At 61.8% G+C, this 23,684-nt stretch overlaps 6 protein-coding genes across 6 annotated transcripts; all 6 read right to left on the bottom strand.

The window, feature by feature from the left end:
• Nucleotides 1-949: 949 nt before the first annotated feature.
• Nucleotides 950-2,482, bottom strand: LINJ_20_1450 (putative axoneme central apparatus protein; the record flags this gene model as incomplete). The annotated part of the gene is made up of 1 exon (XM_001465237.1): nucleotides 950-2,482. One exon carries the CDS (start codon nucleotides 2,480-2,482, stop codon nucleotides 950-952), a length of 1,533 nt encoding a protein of 510 aa, XP_001465274.1.
• A 789-nt stretch (nucleotides 2,483-3,271) lies between these two features.
• Nucleotides 3,272-4,630, bottom strand: LINJ_20_1440 (conserved hypothetical protein; the record flags this gene model as incomplete). Its single annotated transcript, XM_001465236.1, has 1 exon — nucleotides 3,272-4,630. The coding sequence occupies one exon, from the start codon at nucleotides 4,628-4,630 to the stop codon at nucleotides 3,272-3,274; it is 1,359 nt and encodes a 452-aa protein (XP_001465273.1).
• Nucleotides 4,631-5,800: 1,170 nt separating this feature from the next.
• On the bottom strand, nucleotides 5,801-9,565 carry LINJ_20_1430 (conserved hypothetical protein; the record flags this gene model as incomplete). The annotated part of the gene is made up of 1 exon (XM_001465235.1): nucleotides 5,801-9,565. The coding sequence occupies one exon, from the start codon at nucleotides 9,563-9,565 to the stop codon at nucleotides 5,801-5,803; it is 3,765 nt and encodes a 1,254-aa protein (XP_001465272.1).
• A 2,256-nt stretch (nucleotides 9,566-11,821) lies between these two features.
• PUF9B (putative pumilio protein 9) lies at nucleotides 11,822-13,462 on the bottom strand (the record flags this gene model as incomplete). Its single annotated transcript, XM_001465234.1, has 1 exon — nucleotides 11,822-13,462. The coding sequence occupies one exon, from the start codon at nucleotides 13,460-13,462 to the stop codon at nucleotides 11,822-11,824; it is 1,641 nt and encodes a 546-aa protein (XP_001465271.1).
• Nucleotides 13,463-18,518: 5,056 nt separating this feature from the next.
• Nucleotides 18,519-20,285, bottom strand: PUF9A (putative pumillio protein 9; the record flags this gene model as incomplete). The annotated part of the gene is made up of 1 exon (XM_001465233.1): nucleotides 18,519-20,285. The coding sequence occupies one exon, from the start codon at nucleotides 20,283-20,285 to the stop codon at nucleotides 18,519-18,521; it is 1,767 nt and encodes a 588-aa protein (XP_001465270.1).
• A 1,674-nt stretch (nucleotides 20,286-21,959) lies between these two features.
• On the bottom strand, nucleotides 21,960-23,177 carry LINJ_20_1400 (RNasePH-like protein; the record flags this gene model as incomplete). Its single annotated transcript, XM_001465232.1, has 1 exon — nucleotides 21,960-23,177. One exon carries the CDS (start codon nucleotides 23,175-23,177, stop codon nucleotides 21,960-21,962), a length of 1,218 nt encoding a protein of 405 aa, XP_001465269.1.
• Between the last annotated feature and the right edge of the window lie 507 nt (nucleotides 23,178-23,684).

Raw genomic sequence — 23,684 nt, 5'->3', positions numbered from 1 at the left:
TCCTCCCCTCCTCAACCTTCTCCCTCCTCCCTTCCGCACTCTGCCGCCTTTGTCCTTTCTCACGTCGCGCGTCAGGACGAGGAGGAGGGTGAGAAGAGGAAGGGGCGCAGCCATCGCCAAAGGATAACGACGCGCGAAACGAAGAGGGGAGGGAGGAGGATGTGAAAGAGGGCCGAAGAGGTGAGCAGCTGCACTGCCGAAGAGAAAGCGATCGCGTGTGTCTGCGCACGTGCCTGCGAGCCGGGGCGGCGGGGGGGGGAGTGAGACAGACGCAAAGACATGCGCGTGTGCTTCCTGACTTACATCGGCGTCCATAGGAGTAACGAGAAAAAAACAAGGCGAGAGGAGAGAAGCACTAGTCACCGTGGTCGGCGTGCGGCTGCACTCGCTCTCCCCAACCCTCCTCGCGAGACGCCTATGCCAGGAGAGGCGAAGAACGCTTCAGGGAGGCGCTAAGGCAAGCGCCGCGTGGCACACACACACACACACACTCTGCCTCTCGCTCTTTTATGTCCATCATGTATATGTACATTGTGGCAACAAAGGGGGGAAGGCACCAGCGCGCGCGAGAGAAAGAGGAGGGGGCGAGGCGCAGAAAGGCACTGTCAAGACGGGGGGAGGGGGGGAGAGGATCACCACTCTTCCTCTCTCTTCTTCTTCCCCATCACACAGACGCACTCGAACACAAATCACAAGCGTCAACGACTCACCCAACAACACACAAGAGCCGCCAACTCTAAGGCGGCGGACACCAAATCCATATGTGTATATATAAACAGTAATGTGCAACGAAGGGGAGCACTTCGATGGCGACGGCGTACCGACAGCACAGCAGAGCAGGCAATGACCAGAGGAACACCAAAAGTCACGAGTGCGTGCACGACGAGCAGCGTGAGTTGGCGTGGCCGTGCCGAATAGCGGCTGAGCATCAGCGACGCGTCCTCCCTCGCTAGTGCTGCTGCACGTGGTAGTTCTCGATCTTCTCGATAAACGTCTGTGCGTACTCTGGCGAATAGTATTCTACAATCTCCGGCGGGAAGCAGCTGTTGATGATCTGGATGGACTCGGCCAGGGAACTACCCGGCTCAGCCTTGATGCGCTGCACCGTGGCCAGGCCGCGGTTCGCCACGAACTCGCGCTTCGCGGCCACGTCGGTGGGCAACACCTTCGCGTACTGGCCACAGACGTACTTGAGGACGTCCTGCGGCGCATCGGGGTGCAGCAGCGGTTCTAGGGCGGGCAAGTAGACACAGTGCTGGATGATAGCCTTGAGGGCGCGCTTGCTCTTCGTCTGCAGGTCGTCGGAGCTGCTGGGGCTGAGGTACACGTCCAGCAGGCGAGGAAGCACGTTGCAATCAGCCACCGCCTTGGCGTGATCGGCGCTATGGCGGCCGAGCTGCCCCAGTGACCACGCCGCGGCGGCACGTATGTGGTCTTCAGCCTCTTTCTCCAACGCGTCAGCCAGCGGCATGATGCCGTGCGCCACGATGACGGCAAGTGCCAGCGTCTCGGAGAAGGCGGAAAGGTAGCCGAGCGTCATAATGCCCGGCAGGCGCGTGCTGCCTTTCGTCGTGGTGGTGTATTCCACCAGTGCGCCCACGCCGCCGGCGTTCACCACGAGCTGCGCCAGCTCTGGTGTGTGCTTCGCAATCTCGCGAATGCACGTCGCCGCGTTCTTCTGCACCACCTCATCGCTGTCGGCGAGCAGCAGGAAGATCTTTGGAAAGATCTCTCCCTCGACGACCAGCTCCGCCAGCTCAACGCTGTGCTTGGCGATCTGCGCCAGGCACTGGCACACCTGCCGCTTCAGCTTCGCGTCGCTGCTGGCGATGAGCGGCGCCAGGTGAGTGATAGCGTCCTGGTCAACAATGGACTGGGCCAGCTCTGGGCTGTGCTTGGCGATATCGCCCAGCGTTGAGGCCGCCACTCGCTTCAGAGACAGTTCCGGCTCCTGCACGCACAGCACCAGCGGCGGTACAGCGCCTTTGTCCACCACCTCCTGCGCGAGATCTGCGTTGTGGCGGGCGACGTAGCCTAGAGCCCACGCGGCGCTCTCCTTCACGGTCGGATCGAACTCCTCCAGGCAGCCGACGAGCGCCTCCACCGCCTGGCTGTCGGCGACAGCCTGGGCAAGCTGCGGAGAGTGCCGCGCCACGCTGCGCAGCACAAACGCGGCTGATTTCTTGTAAAAGCGATTCTGGTCGCCAAGCGAGTACACCAACTGCGTCAGCACATCTCCAGAAACGACGTTCTCCGCCATCTCCTCACTAGAGTTCGCGAGGCGGCCAATCGCCAGCGCGGCGGACTGCTGCACCGACGGCACGCTGTCGAGTAGCAGTGGGCGCAGCAGCTGCATTACACCTGCATGCTGCAATGCCTCGATGTTAGCCGGCTTGGAAGCTAAGTCCGCGATCGTCTGCACGAACCTGACGCGTGCCTTCTGGTACTCGTCGAAGGTTTGCAGAATAACCCGATTCGACATGCTTTGGGTGGCGGAGAGGAGAGGAGAGGAGAGGGCCACTGTGTAGCGCTGATACGTGTGCCCGTGTAGTTTGTGTCTGTGTCGAGGGGCGCGTGTGGGCACGGCTATTGAGTGGGGACGGGGAGAATCACTTCTGCAGCGATGTCAGCAGCAGCCGCAGCAGCAACAGAAGGAGGACAGGGGGGGGGGGCAGAGACAGAGAGACAACGATCTGCACGATGGCAAGCAAGGATTGGGCAGAGGGGCCCAGGAGGGAAGCAGATGCGAAGTAAAGCACACAGAAAGGGGGCAGAGAGAGAGAGATGCACGCCGCGTCGCGAGAGCTCGCGCTGTTCCTCAATGATGGCGGTGGTACGCGCTGTCGTGACGGAGAGCGAGCTGAGCATGCCTTGATGCATGAGTGTTCAGGTGAGCCAAAGAACACCATTCATCGTCAGTGCCGCTGGTGCCACACCACCGCGGCCCCAAACATAGAGGGGGAGATAAGAGAGGGGTTGACAGGAGTAGTGCCCATGCGTTAGTGTCCCCCACCTTCCACTCTCGCTCAGCCTACAACCGTGGCTGGCGTACCAAAGCCATCTCACGGCGATAGTGTGACGCCTCCTCGGGCGTGCGTACACACTTTCGAGGAAGTGTGCGCGCGGCACCGTCATGCGTGCGTGCGTGTCTGCCGGCGTATGTGCTGTGCGGCGTGCTGTATACGATAGTGAATGGCGAGCGGATGAAGCAAGGCCGACGGAGACGGAGAGAGGCACGTGTGTATGTGCATGCCTGTGTCTGCGCGTTCTTCTACGGTGCATGCTGCTGGCATTGCAAGTGGTAAAGCAGCTCGTTCATGCGGGCTCGCTCCGCCTGATGCTGTACCGCGTTCGACAAGAGCTGCTGCTGCATCAGCTGGAAGAGTTTGTGCACTTCTGCGTTCACAAGGGCCACCGCGGACGGAGTCGACTCACGGTGGAGCAGCACCGCATCCAGGTGGACCTGGATCGCCTCCCTGGCTCGCGCCTCCGACAGATCAAGACGGCGCTGCAGCTGGCGCACGGTGTCGCGCAAATGAGCGACCGAGTTCTCGCCAGCCGCATCGCCCTCAACGGTACCGTTGCTGCAGCGGTCCATCCTCTCGCCCTTCGTTTCGGCGTCCCTCCAGCTCGGTGGCACCTGTGCCGGTGGTGCTGCCGCTGCCCCGCTCTTCCATGTCTCGGGTCTGGATTTGTCAGGGGCGTTTTCGCAGGTGTTGGCGTTGACCGCAGCGGGCGGCGACGAGGCGGAGTGGGTAGTCGCAGGAGAAGCGGCCGCCGCAACGCGGAGCTCCTCCCTCAGCTCCCGGACGGTTTTCTCGGCTGCGTACAGTCTCCTTGTCAGTTCCTCCTTGTGTGCCTCCAGTCGCCTCACCTCGGTCTCTAGCTGACGCGAGTGAGCCGCAGCGCCCTCGGCCGAGGGAGTCGCAGGTGCTGCAGCTTTCGAAGCCGATGAGACCACTGTGGGTCGGCAGGAATGGTCACCGTTTAGTCGTGAGGCCGAAGGTGCCTGGCGCTCTTTGGCGCTCCCCTCTTCCCCATCAGCGTCTCGCACTCCCGCCGCCTTGGCTTCGAGCTCCGCGTACTTGTGCGTCCATGCTTCCACTTCGCTCTCCAGTCGTCGCGATCGTTGGCGAAGACGCTGGGTCACGGCTGCAGCGACGCGCAGTTGTTGACGCAGCTGAAGTGGCGAGAGAGACTCGAGCTCGGCATCCGTGTACGTCTGCAGCGCGGCAGCGTCGTCGGCTCTGTCGCTGCTGTCGACGCGTTGAAGGCTGTGCAGGCTGCTGAAGCGCGCCGCACCAGCATTCGGAGTTGCAGCGGGCGTGGACGAGGTCAGCCGACCATGGGTGTCTAGCGCGTGTTTGTGGCTAGATGGAGCGGTGGTGCGATGCGCCGTCGCCGACGATGCTCGGGTTTCCGAGGTTGAGTGCGCTGCAGGCTCGGACGACTGTGGCGAAGCCGAGGTGCGCATGTTTGCCTGCAGGTTCGCGAAGAGGGAGAGGGCGTGTTGTGCCTTGGCTGTGTAGGACGCGTCCCCGCCAGCCGCCGCCTCAATCGCGCCACCATTGCCGGTGGCGCGATTGATGCCCGTGCCCGCTGTCCAAGCGGGCCCGGCGGTGGTGCGCATTGGGAAAGAAGAAGCGAGAAGTGCGGTCAGGCGGGTGAGGAGTTGTGCAAACAGGGCAAGCCCCCCCCCCAACGTCGTCTAAGGCTGTCCTTGCTTTGTTGTCTCTCCTTTCCCCGAGTCGGGGGTTGCACCTGCAGCAGCGAAGTAAAAATTCGCTGAAAGGAAGATATGTTTAGCGGTGTTGGGACGAGAGAGGCGGAGAGCGCAGTCGTTGATGTGGCTATCACGTGTGAGTGTCTCGTTGTATACCTCTTCGGGCGGGAGTGTGGGTGTCTGCATCCGCTGCAGACTGTGGCAGGCAGAGGATGATCCAAAGGATGTGAAAGCTTCTTGACAACGGAGAGCACAACGAAAAGGTCTACGATTTGCTCACACAGCCGTGGTGCATGGAGCTGCGCACGCGCACATGCACGTGCCGTGAAGAACGCAGATGCGCTGCACCCCCCCATCCCCTCCCCTTCTCCTTGTTTCGCAGACGTCCGTGATCCTCCTCCATACCACTCCGCACCTCCCGCCCCCACCTCGTGTGTGTGCACGTGGAGAAGCGGAAGCTGGTATAGGCAGAAAGAAATGTGTGCGCACATGCGGAAATGGACAAGTGCCCGCGTCGAGTCGTTCCAGGTGGTGATGGGCCGAAAGACGTATCGGCAACTGTGCGAGCGCCAGACCATCAAGTCTACACGCGCAGAGTATGCGGGAGTGGGTCCATCGAGAAGCGTCGAGCCCACGTCGCTCTTCCGCCCATTATCTCGACGACCGTTGCATGCACAGTTGCAGCACCGGAAGCATTATTCGATTATGCACCTTAACATATAGTGCATCGCAACCCTCTACCGGCCGGTGCGCTAGGCACGCTGCCTTCAACGGCGTGGCAACCCGCTCTTCTTCCTCATCAGACTACCGCTGCCTTCATCTCTGCGGGCATTTGTGGTGTCGCACGCGGAAGGGCAGACATGGACGTGCCGTACACACACACACATCGGAGAATGAAAGCATAGACGTGAAAGGAGCAACGTGCACAAGTGCGACAGACACACACACACGCCAACGCAAGAACGGGCGAGGGAGGTCGCATCGGTGGAGGTCTGCGTCAGCCGCAGCAGTCCTGGTCCCCCTCTCCCTCTTCCCCCCTGCCTTGCTCTCAGCCTCGACCCTCTTCCAGAAGATGCTCTACGCTTGTCGATAGATGATTGGAGAGCGAAAGGTGCGTGGCGGCGACGCTGCGGCGGACGTTGTGCTTGAGCACTGCATCGGTGCTCTTCGAGCGACACCAACTCCTACTGCTGCTGGAGGTGCACTGCCAGTGGCTAGCGAGCCGGGTCGGCGAGATGATGCTGCCGGCGCCCGTGCCCACGCATCATCCATCGTTGCATTGCCTCGCCCTGCAGCAGGCGCCGGCGTTGTCCACGTTGCCGCCCCACGTGCTGGTGGCCAGGCATCTCGAGGTGTACCGGAGCGGTCGACAGCACCGCCGCCACCGCCAGCAGTGTCCTCTGCGGAGAAGTTGTCCGACGTAAATGGGAAGGAGAAGAGCGAGGATGACAACGGCTCGTGCCGACCTCCGCGTACGGCGGGCGCATCCGTAGATGGCACACCACCACCAGCAGCTGCTAGGCCGGGACTCGGTATCGGACTGAGATCGCCCTCACATGTGCACCACGCCTCCAACAGAGCTGGCTCGTCCTCGCCGTCGCCGGCGGCGTAGTCGTCCTCCTCGGCTTGCACGTCCTCCTCCGCTGTGGCCAGCAGCAGCGGTGGCGCCGGCACGCGTGCCCGACCCGCAACGCTACCCTCCCGCCTCGTCGCGCTGCCGCAGGTGATCGTGGAAGAATGTAGCATGGCGGATGCCGCCTTGAAGAAGCGCTCTGCTGCGGTAGAGGTGCTCAGCCTCGCCGCAACGGGCGATGGAGACGTGGCGTGTGGCTTCACCGAGGGTGTGTAGGAGGCACTTTCAGCAGGTGGCATCCATAGCGGCGGCGGCGGGGTGAGCGGTCGCGCCTGCTTCACACGCCCGTGCACCAGCTCCTCGACGGACGGGCTGCAAAGCACGCGAGACGGGGTGCTGTTATCCATGGCAGCCGCGCGCGTCGCGTTAGGAGTGTGATCGGTTTTCGGGGGTGGTGGTGTCTGCGGACGGTCGCTGTGCGCGCGATCCTCCTCCTGTGCGTAGCTGCTGTCGGCGCCCACGGATAAGGGAGAGGTAGCGGTATGTAACGCGGGGAGCAGTGGTGGCGGCGCAGGCGTGGGCATTGTCGTCGCTGTCACCTCTCCTGTCGCGCTGGCTTGCCCCTCTGCGCCTCCTGTAGAGACCGCCACAGCAGCCTCGGCAGCCGCAATCGTGCGCACGCACTGCGACGCTTTTTCTTCCTGATCGAGCGTGCGAAGCTGGTACATTAGCAGCTCCTCGCGCAGAGCATCGTTGCGGCTCCAACTCTCCTCGAGCTTGGTGTGCAGCTCCTCCAGAAGCTGTTGAAGCACCTTCAAGTGCATCCGCGCCATCGGTGGCAACGTCGCCAGGGGCGGTAGTGGAGGCGGTGCGGCCTCCGGCATCGCGACAGCGGTCGCGGGTCGCGCTGCCATGACGAGCTGTTCGTCTGCGTCAGAGGCAGCAGCGAGGGTAGTCGTTGATGTGGTGGTGGGAGTGCCTGGTGAGGGAGCAGTGGACTCCGCCCGCATCGCATTTTCGCCATCCTCGTTCCGTGACGGCGCAGTGGATAAAGACGAGCCCGGCTGTGACGCAGACCTCACAAGCGCGTCCGCACTCACCCGCTCCAGACGGCTGATCGCCTGCTGCAGCGCGGCAGCTAACACGCTGTTGCGCTCCTGCAGGATCTGCAGCTGCTCCTGCTGGGCCTCCGATGCCAGACGTTGCGCCTGCCGCTCACGCACCAACTCATCGGCTCGGTCTTGCAAGTAGCGCTGGACGGTGTAGACGTCCAGCGAGGCAGCGCGGGCGGCACCATCTGCGTTGCCTGTCGGCGTAGAAGCAACGGTCGCTGGAGCCGTGTCCGCCATGGCGCCGTCTGCGCTTGCGCTCCCGGTAGGAAGCAGCCACGTACGCACAGTTCCGTCGGTCGCTACCGACCACGCGCGCTGCATGCAAACCTGATCCATAGGTTTCACAAAGAGTGTGAAACCACAGCCGCGACGCCACGGAGCCGACGACGTCGACGGAGCACAGCGGTGACGGGTGGCACGCAGGAGGTCGACGGCGTCGCGCACCATCACCACCACGTTCGCAGGATCGCCGCCGCTCATCGAGTCCTCTGCATGGCCCCTCCCACTCTCCAGTAAGCCGGGTGGTGGGTAGCTGATGGGCAGTACCTCCGCCACGTTGAACGTCTCTGCACTCCACGCCACCACGCTGCCATCCGCTTGGCTCGCCCATACCAGCGCCTGCCCAGGTGAACCGGGCGACGGAACGCTCGTCAGACTGTGCACCGGTGCCGCAGAGGCGGAGCGCAGGCAGCGCAGAAACTGACCTGTTTGTGCCTTCCAAACGAGAAGACGGCCGTCAGCGGTGCCAGCCCACAGTTGCTCCGCCGGCACAGTGCTGCCTGTGACGCAGAGGGCAGTGACGGCCACATCCACATGTGCAGCGGCGGCGGAGGCAGCGCCGGCAACACCACCCCCCTGCCGCAAGAGTGCCACGGGCACCCGATACGCACGCAGCACCTCCCACCCCCTGCAGAGCCGGGGTTGCGCGCTGTCTGGAACGGGTGCCCCTTCCTCGAAACTCGTCGAGGTGCCTTTGTTTGCCACCAGCGCGGCGGCGTTCGGGTCGGCAGCAGGGGCGCTGTCATCAGCAGCAGAGGTTGTGAAGCGGGAGAGAAACACGACGGCGCTCCCTTGCGCATCCGTCTCCCCGTCTTCGTGGCTTGGGGCACCGGCCGCAGAGACGTGCGGCTGCACAAAGCGGTGCGTCGATAACACGCAGCATGGGGAGGTTGACGGGTGTGAGAGAGCGGCGGCCGTCATCACCACCGGCGGGAACGACGACGGCGGCGATGCCTCCTCGGCATCCTGAACCCTCGTGTTGGCCAGAAAACGCTCAGGCAGCGACAGAGAAGCGTATCTGGAGTCCAGCAGCAGCACCGAGAGCCGCGTGTCTGCCTCACCCCCTCGACAGGCGCCCTCGCCCGCCTCAGCCATCTGCAGGCACCACAGCGCCACTACGCCGTCGGCATCCAACGAGAGCAACGCGCCTGCGAAGGCGCCGGGTGCCGTCGACGCTGGCTCTACTGCCGAGGCCGGCGCACGCAGCGGCAGACAACTCAGCAGCGGGGCTTCGTGGTATACGCACGTGGCGGACGGCAGCTCCACCAGCGACTCCCCAACCAGAACGTAGAAGCTAATGAGTCCGCTGAGCTGACCAGCCACTACGACTGCGCCGAACGGCTCGGCCGCTGCGTCATCAGCTGCTGACGCCCACGCCAAGCACGACACCTCGCCACCATCGCGCAGTTGCTGCTGATGGCGAATGGCGCCAGTCTGCTGCTCGCGTACCCGCAGCCACCCACCCGACTCCGCGGTCACCACTACATGGCCGCGCCCTGGTGCAGCTGAGTAAAGGGCGGCCACAACTGTGTTGGGGCACACAAAAACACCGGTGTCAACGACTTCGCTCTGCGGACCCAGAGTGCTGCGCACGCGAGGTGCCCGGCGACCCCCACGGCCGGCCGTCGATGCCCAGCGGGCAGCCGCTGGCTCCAGTAAATCGAGAGGCATGCGCGACGCATCGTCTAGTGGTGCGGACGAGGAGGCGGCCGCATCCGTGTGCGCGACCACAGGTGAGGCGTAGGGCGATCGGGCGTAGGATGGAGACACACGACGTAGCAGTGGTGGTTGCTGCGAGGGAACGGGACTTCTTGGCCGACCCGTGGCCGCACGGGCTGGCAGGTGAGCAGTGTGATGCACAAGAAAGCTCGACGGCATGCCGAGGGACGAGGATGTGGGGGTGCCATTGATGGTGGCGGTGGCCGTGCGCTTGGTACGTGCTGGGGAGCCGCGTTCCGCCGAGCCTTCCATCCTCTCCACCCAACGCCCAAAGACGCCTTTTTCGCTCACTTCGCTGAAGCCGAGCTCTCTTTCGCTTGTCTCTATGTCTATGTGTGTGTGTGCGTGTGTGTGCGTGTGTGAGCGCATTCGATTCGCGCTCTTGTTTCGCTGAGTGGGGGGCGACCTCACATCCCTACATGCGCATATGTACGTGCCTATGTCCCCTTTCTAAGCGTGGTGGGAGAGTACCCCTGTGAATCTCAGGAGGAAAACGGGGGGGGGGGGGGGCGTTGTCGAGCTGGCCACATCAACACCGCAGACAGACACACAGAGACACCTGCACCGGTTCTTTCGGCAGTTGCCGGGGAGAGTGCGCCAGCACACGCGCGCTCGCAGTACAACGAAAGCAAAACGGGGAAGAAAAACGGGGCCGCCAAGCAGCGTGGCACACGGTCAGTAAGCGCGGAGAAGCAGAGGGCGCCACACGAAAAAAAAAACGCGAGAGAGAGAAGGAGAACAAGAGGGACGGAGTAGAGTGCAAGAGAGATGCATCAAGCGCGAACAACAAAAAGAAAAATGAGAAAACCCCCAAATTGCCTCAAGCCCGCGATGATGAGCGAAGAGAAGGCCAAGTGCCGGCCCATAAGCGGTCGAGAGGGTATAGAGTGCGGTGACAGGTCGTCGACTCACATGGATGCTGCGAGCGACCACTCATCGCCTTCTCCAAGAGCTGTGGTCTTCTGCTTTCCATCGTACAAGCGGAGGGAAGGGAGACGATGAGGGGGTGGGCTTACTAAAATCAACTTCCTTCTCATGTGTTCAGGGTACACGCGCGTCAGCATCTGCATTATTTTCTACTTGATTGCTTTGGAGTAGTGTCTGTGTGTTTATCTTAGAGTGATTGCGCTTTTTTTTCGTCAATCCTTGTCGAAATGATTTTTTTTCTTTTTTGACCTGTATTGGTCTGTCTAAGCCATCCGTGTCTGATCGGGAGTCTCATCACGGGGCGAGGGGGCCGGGGGATTGGCCAGCGACGGAGCACGTATGCTCTGTGAAAGTGAATGAACCGTCTTGGTCGATGTGCTCGAGTGAGCACGTGTGCAAGGGTATCCTCCTCACCGAATGTCATAGAGCGCACGCGCACTCCAGCACGAGAAAGGCAGAAAACACAAAGAAAAAAAGAAAACAGAAGAGGGAGAGGTGTGTAACACGCGTCTCCGAGGCATCGACAACGACAACGACCACAAAAGAAAAATCCCACCAGAACATGTGCGCGATGTAACTTTTTTTGTGTGTTTTTGGTTTTTGGTTTTTCTGTGTGGTGAGGGGGGAGTGTGTGTGTGTGGGGGGGGGGGGCCTCTCTCTCTCTCTCACCTCCTCTTCCTCCTCTCTACCCGTGTACGGCACAGTTGGCACGGCGGTTCGCACGGGGAAAAAGGGGGACGGCGAAGGGGGCAGGGGGGCGCGTGCGAGCAGCAATGTGCAAAACGGGCCGACACGAAGGCGCAGCCGAGGAGAATGAGCAGCAGCAGCAGAGGTAGCGGAGGAACAAAAAGGGAAAAAAGTGTAGACGTGGATAAGCGTCATATGTGTAATAACGGTAGTCATGGCGACGGAAGGGGGAGAGTCGGGGTGGGGTCGAACCGTTTCGAGCGATACTTAAACGGGCAGTGAGGATGTCTAGCGCAAAAAAAAAAACATAAGAGCGAAAAGGAACAAAGAAAACCATTGTAGTAAGACAGAGATGAGTAAAGAAACAATGTCGCACACACACGCACACATATAGATATATGCATATCCATGTATGTATACGTATATATCTATATATCCCTACCCAGACATGCATATACATATATACGTGTGCATAGACCATTCTCTCTTTCTCGTGTCTGTTATCCCTTCCTTTCTTCGCTTCCCTGCTCCACCACGCATAGACGCGCGTGCACATCCGCGCAGAGATGCACACATGCGCACGTGCGTATGACCGGAACCACGGAGTGGTGGCGCAGGGAAGGCCAAACAACATTCAGCACACAGCATACCAATATGAAAAAAAAAGGGGGGAGGAGGCCATGGAGGATAACGAGTCATAAAGTCCGGAAGAAAACTCCAAGGGTGGGAGGAGTAAGGGAAGAAGTAGAGACAGACAGAGACGGGCTTCTGTCTGTCACGTGGTGTCGCGATAAGGCGCGGCTACTTTGAGAGCGGCTGCCGCTGGAGCTGCTGCTGCATGTAACGGCGCGCAGCAGACGGGTGGCCGTACAACACGCCGCCTGCGCTTTTGCCCACCGAGTTAAAGGGCACGGTGATGAACCGAGGTGGTTCGTACGGGAAGTGGCGGAAATGCTTCGCCGCCGCTGAAGTCGATGTCTCGCCCGTTGATGCGGTTGAAGCGCGTGCGGACGCGCACGCCTTGTCGTACGCCTCGCGAAGCTCGGCATCCTGATAGGCACGGCATAGTACGGTACGCGGCTCCTCTTGTTGCTGGTGCGACTGCGGGTAGGGATGATGGTGCACCGCACCGCCCGCGTGGGGCGGGACTGGACGCTTCGCCTTGATCTTCCCCTCGATCTTCGCCGCGAACTGGCACCCCACCAGTGCGGGGCGCAGGCGGTCCTCCACGCGCTTGAACTCCATCGGGTTCGTCACAACGCCGATCAGCGCCTGCACCACAAAGTTCCCGTACAGATCGCCCACCACCTCCTTCAGGGCGGCTGGGTTGAAAACCAGCTCGTCCAGAAAAAGGCGCCGCACCGCCGGGACCTCGCCACAGCACCGCAGGACAACCTCCAGCACGTTGCTGGAGTGCTTGTTGCAGCTCATCTGCAATATGTTGCCGGTGAAGTGGGCCACAACGTACTGCGCGGCCGTCGTGCGATCGCTGTGCTCGATCGCGCACTGCACCATGTAGTTCGCAAACGCATCCATCGACAGCGCAGCCAACTTCGGCAGCAGCTCGCGCACCAGCTCCGCCTTCTGCGCCGCGTCGCACAGCTCGAACACGCGCATCAGCGAGATGCACCCCTGCTGCGTCGCCGCAAGGTACCCCGCGTTGTCCGCGAGCACGTGCACAAGCGCAGACAGGTCCACCTCGCGCCGCTCGAACAGCGACTGCAGCGTGCGCCGCGTGTACTGCGACGCAGTGCACATGTTCAGCACAACCGACGCGTGCATCGCGCCAATCAGCGCCTCCGTCTGCTCCGCAGTGCACGCCTCCACCAGCGTCCGCAGCACGTGGCACCCGTGCACGTCCACCGCCACGTCGCGCAGCCGTGGGCACAGCTCCGTCACCACAGAGTCCAGCACCTCCGGCCGCTGCGTCCGCAGCGCCGCCTGCAGCAGCGCCTTGCCCTGCGGCGTGCACGCAACGTCCGCCACGTGCCCCTCGCACGTCGCCCTGAACGCCTCCACCAGCGCGGCAGCAGGCATCGCCGAAAGCCTGCGCGTCCCGCACACCGGCGCCGCCACGTGCACTGCGGGCGCCACCGTGGCGGCCACCGTCGCAGGCGCCACGCCAGCGCAGCCGCGCTCCGCCTCGCAGTCCAGCGACAGCACCGGCACCGCGCTCACCGTCGGCAGTCCAGCACCACGCGCGCACGGCACGGCAGCAGCAGCAGGAGAGGCCTGTTCCAGCGGCCCCGCAGTGCCGCAGCTCGCGGGCGCGGGCACAGCAGCCAGCGAGGCGCGCGGCGGCCGCACAAACGTCGCAGCGGCAGCAGACCGGCCAGCGTTGCGGTGCAGCGGCGGTGCCACGTCTCTCGACATCGCGATGGAGCGACGCTCAGTGACGGCCGGGAAGTACCTCGGATGGAACCGCTCGGCAGACGAAGACATGTCGTGGAGTGGCAAGGGAGACGAGGGAGATCCGTGAGCCTCAAGCAGGCGGGGCGATCGTCAACAAGGCGATGGGAGGATGTGCAAGCGAAGAGAACGCACGCAGGTGATGCGGTGGTTGGCGACGGCTGCCGGGAGGAAGAAGAGAGGAGCGTGCGGTACAGAGTTCCCGTCGATGAAGACGGCAGTGATACTGGCGGAGGGGTACAGAGGATGGGGAGAGGGGGGAAGTTGGAAGGGCGGTATTTAAGTGGTCTAGAAGGTTAACAAGAAAAGGTAAAAGTAAGCGAAGAAATATGCAAAGCAAGTGGAGCTGTCAGTGGGGCCAGTGCTGCAGCGGAAGCGGCAGTATCGTGGAGATGAAGCGAGGCCCACGAACTGGCGTCCGCCTGCGTGCGAGATAGCGTGCGCTGGTGCGACAACCTCCGTGCGTACGGGAGAAAGGGGGAAAGTATAAAGGAAAAAATAAGAAGGCATGCACAAGTGTGCCTGTGCGTGCGGAACTGTTTATGAAGAGAGGAGACAGAGACGGACAGAGAGGCGGTAGGTGAGGATGAAGGGGAAGCTCCCAAGCGAAAAGAATACAGCCGAAGAGAGCGCTTACTTCTAAAGAGGGCCACAACAACAAGAAGAGACTCGCACACGTCGTGGGTAAAGATTGGGAAGGAGATGGAAGAGATGTGCGCACACGGACTCATAAACACATAGCGAAGAAAAAGGGGGTGAGACGGTACAATGCCCAAACAACGAGAGAGAGAGGGGCGGTGGCACATAAGGGGGAGAGAGGGAGGAAAAGAGAGGCCTCGATTCGTATGATGAGGATGGAAGAGAGGATTATGGAGATGGCGCCCTTCGATCTCGCGGAGATTACGGTGCGGTGTGGGCAGGGCGGGATGACAAAAAGGTGGAGAGAGAGAGTTTCGCATGGCGTGTTTCGGTGTTTGGTTGGCAGTCATGCCATACGCGAGTGTGCGGGTGTGTAGTAAGTTCGTTGGTTTTGTGAGAGGGGGAGACGAGGGACACGAGGTCATCGGGTAAGAGGTATGCAAGTGGCATGGAGAGGGAGGGAAGGAGGGAGACGGGAGTAGCGATGGTATGATCGAGTAAACGAGAGACGCAGGAGTTACGGCCACCGTTAGAGACACATCACCGTGGAGGGCTCTTGTTGTGCACAGTGACGTGTCTCACGGCCGTCAACGACTGTGCGCGGAGCACACAGCCGCATGCATGCACGAGCGCGAGGACCACTGTGCGCCTGTGTAGACGCCGATCTTCTTTGTTTCTCCCTTTTCCGAGGCGTGCAGGGACGCAGGCGGCACCGCCAGCCGTCGCGCACCGCTGAGGGTCTCGTAGGGACCCAGGACGAGCAGCAAAGGAGATGGCGGCTGGGGAGGGGCTGCAGCGTCTTCCATGGCGAGCCCTGCTGGAAGCATACTAGTCGTGGCGCTGCACATGTCAAGCACGCCAGCAACGGAAGGTGGGGAAGTATGCAGTGGTGCCTCACATCGCGCCGCTTTTTCGGGCACGGAGGGGTTAGCAACCCAGAGTCGTCATCTCCCACATCACACCATCTCTCTCGCAGCTCGAGGTTCAGTGCAGTGACCGAGAAACGATGCGCGGAGGCTAGCTCGTTGGCAAACGCGCACCAGCGGCTCTCCGCCGCAGCCTTCGTTGATCCTCCTTTTGTGCGCAAAGCCGAACCCGCCAAGCACAGCCCGCCTCTCATACGCACAGTGGGTCGCCTGCGTGCGCCCCCTCCCCCTCCCCATTCGGGTGACAAGAAGGCGAGGCAAAGCCGCCTAGCGTGCACATCCGTGAGTACACGTTCATGTGCAGGGGATGGGTGGAAGGACGACTCTCCTAAACTCACCTACGCGTTGCTATGGCACGCTAAACAGATACACACACACATGCATGCATCAGCAGGCGCACACACGCACTGGCAAACACCCCAGTCAGTTGCACGCCGCAATGATAGAAGTGAGACAGCAGGCAGGAAGATGCTCACGTTTGGCGGACCGCCGAGCAGCGGGCAGTCTGCCCGAGCAGACGCATGAATGGAAAAATGCGGTACAAGAGAGAAAGAGACATGAGGAGGGAGGCGGAAGGAGGCGAGCGCTTCTGAGCCCGCACACACAGACACACTAGGTCGACACTGAGGGGAAGTGGAGAAAGCAGGAGCCGCCTTCGAGGAGAGAGGGGCGGCTGGGGTGAAAAGCAGCTCGTCCAAGCACGGAAAACGGTGTACCGGTGGCACATCGCCACTGCAGCTCAGAACGGCCTCCAGCACGTTGCTGGGGTGCTTCTTGCACTTCAGCTCAAGAAATCCTTCCAGCAGGGTGCACCACAGAACACTTTGACCGCGCGCCGTGGGATACGCTGGCCGCCCCACCAAACCCCCGCCCGCCCCCCCTCAGCCCCGCGTGGCTGGCCACCCGTCCCCGCACCCCTCTTTCCAAGTCGCCAAGGCGAACAGGCCTGTCACCCCCTCCCTTCCCACCTCATCCTTCTCTCACAACAGCTGCCGCACATCTGCGCAACTTCAGGGTGGAAACAGGGAGAGAAAGAGACCCTCGAACACTGTCCACGGGGAGGGGGGGGGGGGGGCAAAGAGACGAGGGCTCTGCATGCAAACATATGCCAAAAAAAATGAAAGAAATGTTGACCTCCATCGGTCGCGTACCCCATCACACACTTGCGCATGGATGCCGCGCCTCCGCCTCCACTTGCTGCCGTTGTTTCACCGCGGTCTCGTCGCAGGGGAGTGAGGAAGAACACCGGAGGGGGCGAGGGGATGCGCAAAGAAGAAATGAGCATGAGGCGGGGTGCGTGGTGCAACGGGTGACGGGGAAAACTACCGACCGAAGCAAGCAGGTGAGGGATGAACGGTCGTGTCCTTCCTCCCCTTCCTCGAGAGAGCCAGCAGCAGCGTTGTCCAACTCCCCTTCTCCTCCATACAGCAACTGAAAAGAGCGGCCTCCCTGGCACCCGTGGGGAGAGGGAGGTGTTGCTTGGCTTGTGCGTCCATGTCGGTGTATGAGGAGGATCACAACGACGGTGTGCTGATGGGCATGCGGCGCGACGAGGTGCATAACACAGGGGCCTGTGCGTTGAACCAGTGACGGGCGAGGGTGTTGCCTCGGCGCCTGCACCGGTGTCTGTACCTGCGAGCATGTAGGCGCTCATGCGCGTTTCTGAGCCAGAGCGTGCGTGAAGTTAAGAGCACACAGATGCGCGGATGCGGAAGAGGAAGGCACCAAAAAAAAAAAACGAAAAGTGAGCGCGCCCTCAGGGCGGGTCCGCTGCTCGCCCTCGCCCCCCCCCGATCCTTCTATTCTAGCGGCACTGGCTGCTGAACATCATTTGGGTGGAGAACGAGGAAAAAGAGAGAGAGAGTCAACGAGTCAGATAGTACAGTGGAAGGCTCAAGACGGCGGCCCCCCTCTCCCCTGCACAGGCACGCACACACACACAGACGCTTGTTACGCATTGTGCCTGTCCGGTGCTAGCGCAGCGCGAAAGAGGGTACGCCGTGAAGCATGGCAGAGAAGGGAGGAGGGAGGGAGACAGATGGGGGGGGGAGCTGCTGCCTGCTGCCTGCTCCCGCATCCGACCCCGACCTCCTTCTCTCCGTTCTCCTTCTTGTCACGCATTCGGGTTGGAGAAGCGAACAAGGACAGGAGGAGAGAGCACACAAATGTGCGTGTGTGGCACTTACGCCACCTTTCCTGCCTCTCTGCCCGCCGCTCGTCAATGCCCTCCTCACTTATTTCCGTGCGGCGAGCACTTCGAGCGGGCGCGGTGCAGACTGGACCACAGCGCCCCATCCACGCACCCCCGGCGTCTCTTCTTGACCGCCTGCTGACATGATGTCTCCTCTTTCCTTGGGTGTGTGTGTGTGGGTGGGTGTCTTCTCGGCTCTGCCTCTCTATTTTGAGATTCCAACGCCTGCGTTGCTTCGTTCGCATTCGCCGTTTAGAGCACAAAACAAAAAAGGAAACGCGCGCACACACGCACATGCGCAGACAGGGACAGGCAGAGAGAGTGAAGAGCTCCCCCTACAGAGAATGGAGGAGGAGGGGGGCCACGGAACAAGACGAAAGGATCTAAGAGTGTTCCCTCCCCTAACCAACAAGGACACACACCGGCCACACACATAGTCGAGGAGGCATGTCACACAAAATACGAGAGGGGGGGGGAACAAAAAGAAAGAAGCGAAAGGATGCATGCGCGCGTGAGAGGGACAGAAGATGCGAAGAGACAGTCACGGAGGAGGCGAGGGTGAGGGAGGCGGCCACGGAGGGGGGGGGTGTCTTCCTGCGTACACAACGACAGACAGATACACAGACGCCCGCGTGCGACCCCTGCTTCCCTTTTACGTCCAATGAGGGAGCCGTACAAGTTATGCGTGTGTGTGTTGGTCGACTAGTGTGCCTGGCCGTGTGTGCACCCGCTGTGGGTGGCACGGTGCCTCTTCCTGAACTTGCATCCTCTGCGTCCTCGCCCTTGTTACTCCTTCCCTTACTTTTTTCGAGTCCTTTCAGACACCCTGTGCAGTCTCCGCACACACAACCGAGGTGAGACTCCATCACGCGCGCACCAACGACATGCGTCACAACAAAAGGCGGCAAGCCACACACTACTCAGCAGGTAAAAGCACGAGAAGGGCCATCTAGTCATGATGCGTCGGCGCTCTCTAGATAGAGGAAGGCGGCTAGGGCGCGGACGGCGGCACAACGGTGACTCGGACCATCTCACGTGTCACCGTCCCCTCCTCACCCTCCCGGCCGCCGCTCACGCTTTACCCTCCTCTCGCAACGCCCGCACACACCAGCACAGGAGCGCGCATGGCAACACAGAAGCAAGCACCACAGCATGCGCGCCCACAAGGAGACGGGATCAGCGTCGGATGGTGGGGCGGAGAAGCAGGGGCAGCACCATCGTCGGTGAAGCGAGGCCTTACCGCGATGGCAACGACCGACTGCCCCGGCACTCCGACTACCTTCGTCACCACACTCTGCGCGCAGCTCTTCGCGTACGTCTCCTCAGCACACACTCAGCACATGATGTTGAATGGTGGGCAAAACGCCTGTTGCTGCTGCTGCTGAAGGTGGCGGCGTGCCGCCGGCGAGGGACCGTACACGGGTCCGCTGTCCGCCCCGTCCGCTACAGGGACGGCGCCGGCGGTGCGAGCAGCGGTACGCTCTTTGAGAATTGGGAACCGGAAGTGATCAGCAGGGTAAACATGCTCAGATGGCGCCTGCTCCACCTTCTGCGGTTGCTGCTGCTCAGCTGCCAGCGGTACGCAGCATAGCGGATTGCGGTCGTAGGGGCGGTGACAGTAGCCTTGAGACGGAACGCGCGCCTCACCGGCAGACATCACCGGCATCTGTGAAAGCGGTATAGTGGCTCTGACGCTAGGCGCGCAGGGGCCAGCATGGTCAGGCATGGTGCACGGCACCGAAAGCGGCCGCTGCTGGTGCGACTGCGGGTAGGGATGATGGTGCACCGCACCGCCCGCGTGGGGCGGGACTGGACGCTTCGCCTTGATCTTCCCCTCGATCTTCGCCGCGAACTGGCACCCCACCAGTGCGGGGCGCAGGCGGTCCTCCACGCGCTTGAACTCCATCGGGTTCGTCACAACGCCGATCAGCGCCTGCACCACAAAGTTCCCGTACAGATCGCCCACCACCTCCTTCAGGGCGGCTGGGTTGAAAACCAGCTCGTCCAGAAAAAGGCGCCGCACCGCCGGGACCTCGCCACAGCACCGCAGGACAACCTCCAGCACGTTGCTGGAGTGCTTGTTGCAGCTCATCTGCAATATGTTGCCGGTGAAGTGGGCCACAACGTACTGCGCGGCCGTCGTGCGATCGCTGTGCTCGATCGCGCACTGCACCATGTAGTTCGCAAACGCATCCATCGACAGCGCAGCCAACTTCGGCAGCAGCTCGCGCACCAGCTCCGCCTTCTGCGCCGCGTCGCACAGCTCGAACACGCGCATCAGCGAGATGCACCCCTGCTGCGTCGCCGCAAGGTACCCCGCGTTGTCCGCGAGCACGTGCACAAGCGCAGACAGGTCCACCTCGCGCCGCTCGAACAGCGACTGCAGCGTGCGCCGCGTGTACTGCGACGCAGTGCACATGTTCAGCACAACCGACGCGTGCATCGCGCCAATCAGCGCCTCCGTCTGCTCCGCAGTGCACGCCTCCACCAGCGTCCGCAGCACGTGGCACCCGTGCACGTCCACCGCCACGTCGCGCAGCCGTGGGCACAGCTCCGTCACCACAGAGTCCAGCACCTCCGGCCGCTGCGTCCGCAGCGCCGCCTGCAGCAGCGCCTTGCCCTGCGGCGTGCACGCAACGTCCGCCACGTGCCCCTCGCACGTCGCCCTGAACGCCTCCACCAGCGCGGCAGCAGGCATCGCCGAAAGCCTGCGCGTCCCGCACACCGGCGCCGCCACGTGCACTGCGGGCGCCACCGTGGCGGCCACCGTCGCAGGCGCCACGCCAGCGCAGCCGCGCTCCGCCTCGCAGTCCAGCGACAGCACCGGCACCGCGCTCACCGTCGGCAGTCCAGCACCACGCGCGCACGGCACGGCAGCAGCAGCAGGAGAGGCCTGTTCCAGCGGCCCCGCAGTGCCGCAGCTCGCGGGCGCGGGCACAGCAGCCGGCGAGGCGCGCGGCGGCCGCACAAACGTCGCAGCGGCAGCAGACCGGCCAGCGTTGCGGTGCAGCGGCGGTGCTGCGCCCTTTCGAGCCACCATGGCGCGCTGCGCCGTTGTCTGGTTGCGGCCCAGGTCGCGAAGTCCAGCAGAAGACGACATGCCCGCGACCGGCGAGGAAGGGAGACGAGGGAGATCCGTGAGCCGCAAGCAGCTGTCACAGCAACAATGGCGCAAAGAAAGCGGAGGAGGGTGGCGGCGAGGGTGTGAAGAGCTGCTGGCGTATGTGTGTCGAGGGTGTGTGGCGGTGGGGGTGGGGTGGAAACGGTGATGAGGCAACGAGAGAAGAGTCTAGTGAGGAGCGAAGAGTAAAGACGACAAGACAAAAGGCGAAGGACAGGAAAACAAGCGCGCACAATGAGAGCGAAGGTCGAGAGAGGGAGAGACAGAGAGATGTGGTGGTGCTCGTGAGGAAGGAGGGGTTGGGTATCTAGTCTATGGAAGACACAAGTAAAAGAGAATGAAGAGGGTGAAGATAGAAAAAGAGAGCGAGAGCGGCGGGAGGGCGGGGGTGCTGGTGGTGCGAAACCGCAATGGCAGTGTTGAGCGTTGCTTCGCTCTCTCTCTTTGTGGGTGCGTGTGTAGATTCTCGCCTGTCTGCCGAGAATGCCGTAGAAGGAATTACGTAAAAAGATGACGAGGATGATTGAGAGAAAGAGGCGGGGAGGGGCGGAGGCTTACCTGACGCCGGCTGTACTACTCGTGTGTCTGTGTATCCGTCTGTTTGTGCGCTGGCTACCTTGTGGGACTCTCTAATTCGATGCCCTCGCGCGTAGCCACGCACACGCACGCACACACGCACACACACTCAAAGACCCACGTAGCAGCACGACCGTGAAAACGAAAAGAAACAGAGCAAGAGGGGGAGGGGAGGAATGAGAAGCGAAGAGAGCGTGGCACGCGTGTGCGTCTAAAAAGGAAACAGGCAGAGGTGGAGGCAGACAGATGGAATGTGTGCGGTCTAAGAAGGCACCAAAGAGAACATAAGAGATGCAGTGAAGTCGTGAAGAGAGTTATGGAGGGAAGGGGGGTCTAACGTAAAGAACGAATGATGTAAGCATGCACGCTTGTGTGTGTGTGTGTGTGTACGGGTAAATGGTTGCGAGAAAGGGTGATGCGGTATGCGTGCTTCAACACGTTTGTGTGCGGCTGCGAGTGCGTCTTTAGCGAGGGCGTGCTGTCTATCGTGCAGGTGCATGTGCGCGTAAAACGTATGCGAAAGCAAAGAGAGGGCGGGGGGCCGATACCGTTGCACGAAGAGAAGAGAAAGGGGAGATGTGAGAAGAGCGACGATGCCGTGCGAAGTACGTGGTGGCAGTGTCATATCGTCGCAGCACGGAACGTGAGGCGCGGCACCTTTAGTGGTTTGCGGTGTCGGAGTTGAGGGGTCAACACGCACGACACTTCTCATGTGTACATGCTGCGTGCGGACGGATAAGGTGTCTTTTGGCACGGTCACCTGGCCTCTTTGCGACCGGTGCGCTGTCGCTTCGCCATGCAGAGAGCCGCGCGTGTGTGTGTCGATGCGTGCGCGCATGCTCGCCCACCCCCTTCACCGTCCCCAGTCCTTCTCCTCGAAGTTCGCGTACCGTTTTCTCCTCCTTCGCGCCCATCCCTCGTGAGTGTGTGTCACTGTCTGTTTGTGTGTGCACGGTTATGCGATGTTACTTTACAAACCAGAGAGCAACAGAAAAAAGAAAACGCCTGCACAGTGGTAACGGGCTGTGCAGCACGTCTGCATGCGCGCCAATATGCCTGCTGTCCCTTCTTCCGCTATTACGCGCTCTCGCCGTGGGTCAGAGCCTCCTCGCAGTCGTGCAGCATTGCCTGACAGATGTGCACTGCGTCGCATAAAATAGACCAGCAGTCGTTTACACTCAACGCAGACGGTGGTGCCACGTAGCTGGCGCACCCATCCGTGGCAGATGACGGCTCAGCAGTCCGCAGCTGATACGCGTTGCCGCGGCGCGAAGGAAGCTGCTGGTATCGGAAGTACATCACCTGGCCGTTCGCGCCAGCCGCCACATGCACCTGTTGCGGCATGGCCCACTCCTCGCGTAAGGTAGGGTCCACGACGCAGTGACCAGTCGGCGACACAAGAAGCACGCACAGCAGCGGCATATGAGCCCAGCTGACAGCCTTGCGATACGGCTTCGAGCGATCCACCTCGACGGAAACACCTGCGACGTCTCCTGGCGCCTTGTACAGGGTGACGGCCGGCAGTCGAAGCGACCGGAGCACCGCGTGGACGGCGTACGCAATGGCGGTGAACAGGTTGCCACCGCTGGATTGCAGGACGTGCACGTCGACGTGAATCATGAAGCCGAAGCCCTCGCCAACGTACAAGTCCGCTGCAGGGAAGCCGTTCAGCATATGGTCGCCGCTGCACCCTGCCGCTGGCGCCGCCCAAGATGCGCCAGCTGACGGACTCGACGACGATGCCGTGAACGCCCCGCCAGTGGCTTCGCCCGCCTCCTCCTGCACTACCTCCGCCTCCGCCACGCCCTGTTGCTCCTGCACCTCCACTTGCGCGGCGCCGAACACCTGCCGCATAGTCGAGGCCAAAAAGGCAAGATAGTCGCGGCGGTAGCGGCCCACGTTGCGGCCGCCAACAGCGCTTGCGTACGTGTCCAGCACGTGCGGCACGGCATCAATGGTGATGTGCAGCCTGCCCCTGCCTGTGTCTGATGCGCGTTCATGCTCTGTGTCAGCGCTAGAGTTCGGGCCAGCAGTGGCGCAGCCATCCACGACCGAAGGTGTGGCAGCCGCCAACACGACCGTGCCGCTGGCGTTCACTTCCACATAGCTGCCGTTGTAACTCTCCTGCGCATCACCGGCAGCCGCAGTAGCCGGGGAAGAAGGGCTTGTTCGGGACGTGACGTATACCGGCCGGCGCTGCAGCAGCGTGCGCCCATCTTCGCGTACGTCGTTCACCACGCCATCTTGAACGGCGCGCACCTCCGCGAGGCTGATGGCTGCCGTCCCAAGCGACATGAAACTAGCCCCCTGGCAATAATGCAGTTGTTTCGCTACGTTGGCGTATTATATGCCCGCCTCATCAGACGCACACACGCACACAAGTGTGGTGAGGGCGGCGAGAGAAAAGCAGAGCAGTAGAGAAGAGAGGGCGCCACGAGTACAAGAGCAGTGCAGATGCGAGGGAAGGGAGCACGGGAAGGGGGGCAGTGTCACGCGCATCAGGTGCCACGCAGGAGACAGAGAGACGGAGAAATGAAGCGATCGGGCGCAGGTATCGAAGCCAATAGGCAACGTGGAACAGTGGAGGCGGCGGCAACGATCCTGCGTGAACATCACGCGAGGAACGGAGCTGCACCGCACACGGCCATCTCTGTTTTTCGGCGCCTGGTCAGTCGCCACTTCCGCTGCCGCTACGCACACACCTATCGGTAAAGGGCACTACGAGGAGAAGGGCGGGAAGGCAGAGGCATAAATAAAAGCCTTGCATGTGTTTCCGCCGCGGTGGGAAAGGGGGGTTACGCA

This window comes from Leishmania infantum, chromosome 20, assembly GCF_000002875.2.
Source record: "Leishmania infantum JPCM5 genome chromosome 20".
In the NCBI taxonomy this organism is placed as follows: domain Eukaryota; phylum Euglenozoa; class Kinetoplastea; order Trypanosomatida; family Trypanosomatidae; genus Leishmania; species Leishmania infantum.
The sequence above is the reverse complement of the archived record's forward strand: the minus strand, read 5'-3'. Positions and strand labels throughout refer to the sequence as shown.